This window comes from Malania oleifera, chromosome 4 (assembly GCF_029873635.1).
Source record: "Malania oleifera isolate guangnan ecotype guangnan chromosome 4, ASM2987363v1, whole genome shotgun sequence".
Taxonomy (NCBI): domain Eukaryota; kingdom Viridiplantae; phylum Streptophyta; class Magnoliopsida; order Santalales; family Ximeniaceae; genus Malania; species Malania oleifera.
The window spans coordinates 116888365-116891842 of record NC_080420.1 but is presented as its reverse complement, the minus strand read 5'-3'; the positions used below and the strand labels follow the sequence as shown (position 1 = coordinate 116891842).

The following is a 3478-nucleotide window of genomic DNA, read 5'->3' as shown; positions in this document are numbered from 1 at the left end:
CTTCAAAATTCATAATAATACTTTGTGAAAGATAAAATTGAAATAAAAATAATGCGAAGTCTCAATATTAAATGATCTATTTATAGGCGCACATGACCTTATACAATAGAAAAAGTTAATAAATATATATATATATATATATATATATATATATAAAATAAACAGATACAAGTCAAAGTACATTTAAGAAACTAATATTTAAATTTCATTAATCTATGAAATTTCATGTATAAATGACTTAATTAACTAATACATGAAGGCTCACATTTCTTTTTCCAAGATGATATATTTCCTTTTTTCTAAGACACTTTGCCTAATACTCATTAATTCTCTCATATTATAAATCAAAATGCGTTTACATGTAAGTTTATGCCGAATTATCTTGTCAGCCTAAATGTGTGTGTATGTGTGTGTGTGAGAGAGAGAGAGAGAGATGTTGAGAATTTCACTTGTGAGTTTGTCTCACATTGAAAAAATTGAATGGATGATGGGTACTTATATATATGGTTGGATTCAAGACCTAATAGAGTTAAACTTTTGGGTCAAGTTGGTGTTCATCCATATGTATCAAACTTACCTATAGGCTCCTCTGGTGCTAATAAGTGGTATTAGAGTCGATGATTCGTAAGTTTGGATAAGGGACGTTATAAAAAAAAAAAAAGTTGATGCGTAAAACTAATTCTCCCAACGTACTAATAGTTGAGGACCATGTGTGTGACCGAAGCCAATAAGAGAGAGGGTCATCATATTAAAAGGGTAGAAAGAGAAACCAAAAGGGTCATTTTTTCCAAATGAGAGGACTAGAACAAAAGAAACCAAAGGGGCACAAGCTACTAACACACACTAAACATTGGTTACAAAAAACAACTTAGGCATTAATTAAAATTTCCAACATGCATGTGACCGGTCATTCATTCACTTATACTTACACCTCTACATACATACATTCCACAACATGCACGTGACTATTCATTCACTCATACCAGTAGTATAAGCATTGTATACCCATTACCCACAAAAACCATTACATGATGGAGCACGCATTTGGATTTTCGTCGCTAAACAGCTCGAACGAATTGGACGGCTGCGGTGGGTACGAATCAAAATCTGACGGAGGAGGTTCCGTTTCCATCCCAGGATGCGTATAAGAATGCGAATACGAATACGAATACGAATTTGTGGGTTGCGAAGCGTAATACGATGCGCTGTAGTTTCCAGTAGAATGTGATGTATTGTAGCTGACTACGGACACCGGAGTTGCATGGTACGGTGGTGGGTATTGATATACGGGGTGATGTGGAGGGCTGTGATTAGGCGGGACCGTGACCGTGGCTTGACTAGGAGGGTGACCGGGAGATCCAGTGCCTACAGGTGCACCACCGGGCGGTGCACTCTCACTGTTATTTCCAGCATTCCCATTTTGCCCTTTCTTTTTATTCTTTTTACCACCACCACTGCCATCGTTGCTTTTGTGACTGTCATCGCCGCGTTCGCTTTCAGCACACTTTTTGTCCGTCGCCAGGGCCGGGGCCGGGGCCGGAGAGTGGTTCTCGACCGGTGGAGCATCCGGCTTCTTCCCTTCTGTTTTTGACCCCTTGCTCTGTCCGCTGCCACCGTTTTTAGAGGCTGCTCCGCCGTCACTACTTTTAGCACCTCCGGCGGCGGGGCCGCTGCCGCCGCCTTGTTCGCTATTTTTAGCCGGAGCGTTACCTTCGTTGGTTTTTGCAGGAGCAGCACCTTCGCTATTTTTAGGCATAGGAGCAGCTTCAGTACTATTTTTGGCAGAGCTTGAGGGAGCTTCAGCTTTGGGTACTTCTTCTTGTTCCTTATCACCGTGGTCACTTCCTTCGCTGTTATCTGCTGGGTCATTTTGCTTCCCTTTGTTTTTCCCTTTACCAGATTTGTTCTCCTTCTGCTGAGCTTTCTCTGGCCATAGCTCTGCATGTTTACCATTCTTGTTCAGTTTCTTGATCAAGATCTGCGCGTCTACATTTCCATTGACCGTCACCTTTTGCTGCTTTAGATCGATGTCTGTGGTATAAACGCCTGCAATTGGAAGAGAAAATCGAAGAATTTTTTATGAGAAGAAAGGCGCGAATTAGGGGGAAATGAAGAAGACCCAGATGAAGGAATAAAGAGGAATTGCAGAGCAGAGCTGAAACAGAAATGGATATAATTAATTAACAGAGATATTAAAATAAAAAAAATGGGGCTTTTGAGGCTAATTGATCACAGTTACCGTCGATGTTGTGTAGGATTTTCTTGACTTTCTTCTTGCAACCTTCGCAGTGGATGGATACTCTCAAAACCCATGTCTGAGAAACAGAGGATATGAGTTCGCAATGACAATAATTTACATGTTGCAGAAAAAGAGGAGACAGGTGTTTGCAGATCATGGCTGACTTACCTTGTATTTGAGCGCTGGCCCTGAAGCTTCTTCTACTTCTGTTGCCGCCATGAGAGAGAGAGAGAGAGGGTTGGGTGGGGTGTTGGGCGCTGCAGTGGAGGGGGAGGGGGAGGGGGAGGGGGAGGGAAAAGGGGGAAAAGGGTTAGGGTGAGTCCCAAGGCTTAAGAATGGTGAAGGGGAGGGAGGAGGTTTATGGTAGACAGGGTAGGGCCAAGGAGGTTGGTGCATTTAGGGTTGGCATCATTGTAATGGCACTTGCTGATGTGTATCTAAATTTTTTTATAAATATTTTATATATTGATATTAGTGTACATGATTATGGTTCTTTACAATTGGCACTTGGCATGCTGATTTTCTCAAAGTTGATAAACGATCACATAGATTATTTATTTATTTATTTATTCTTTTCAGATTGAATGTTTTATTGGCAACAATATGTAGGGTTTGTTTAATATTGTTGCTATTTTTTCGTTTTCATTTTTTATATATGGAGTGAATAAATGAATTATAAGAATATATTTGCTAATTTTTTGTTTCTCATGTTAACTTTTAGTTAGCGAATAGAAAATTTAAAAATTAAAATTTATGATTTTTAGCTATTTTAATTATCTATTTATAGAACATTATTTTAATGTATATAATTAAAATTTTAGATTAAATTATATATTTTATGCATATTTTTAATTAAAACAAAAATTAAAATGATCGTATGAATTTAAGATATAATTATCATAAAAATATTCATAAATTTTTTAAAAATAAAAATAATAAAAGCATTTACAATCCTCTTACTACTTTTTAGTATTGTGTATAATAAGATTACACTTGTAAATTGAATTTTGAAATATAATAATTAAGTAAAATAACTATAATATATTTTTATATTTACTATAGTATTTTTTTTGTATTATTTTTTGCATTTATTATTTTAGTTTTATTTTTAATTTTTATTGATTCAATGCAAAGACAAAAGAAATATTAATCAAACATGTTATTGATTTTCAATTTTTTTTTTCTAATTTTCAGTTTCCATTTTTATAATTTCTAAAGGTGGTAATAAACGGCCTCCTA

General features: G+C 36.4%; 1 protein-coding gene across 1 annotated transcript; it reads right to left on the bottom strand.

The window, feature by feature from the left end:
- Positions 1–850: 850 nt before the first annotated feature.
- On the bottom strand, positions 851–2626 carry LOC131154076 (heavy metal-associated isoprenylated plant protein 36). The gene is made up of 3 exons (XM_058106580.1): positions 2408–2626; positions 2240–2315; positions 851–2046 (listed from the first exon to the last, which is right to left on the bottom strand). Exons 1-3 carry the CDS (start codon positions 2456–2458, stop codon positions 1025–1027), a joined length of 1149 nt encoding a protein of 382 aa, XP_057962563.1. The 5' UTR covers positions 2459–2626; the 3' UTR covers positions 851–1024.
- Between the last annotated feature and the right edge of the window lie 852 nt (positions 2627–3478).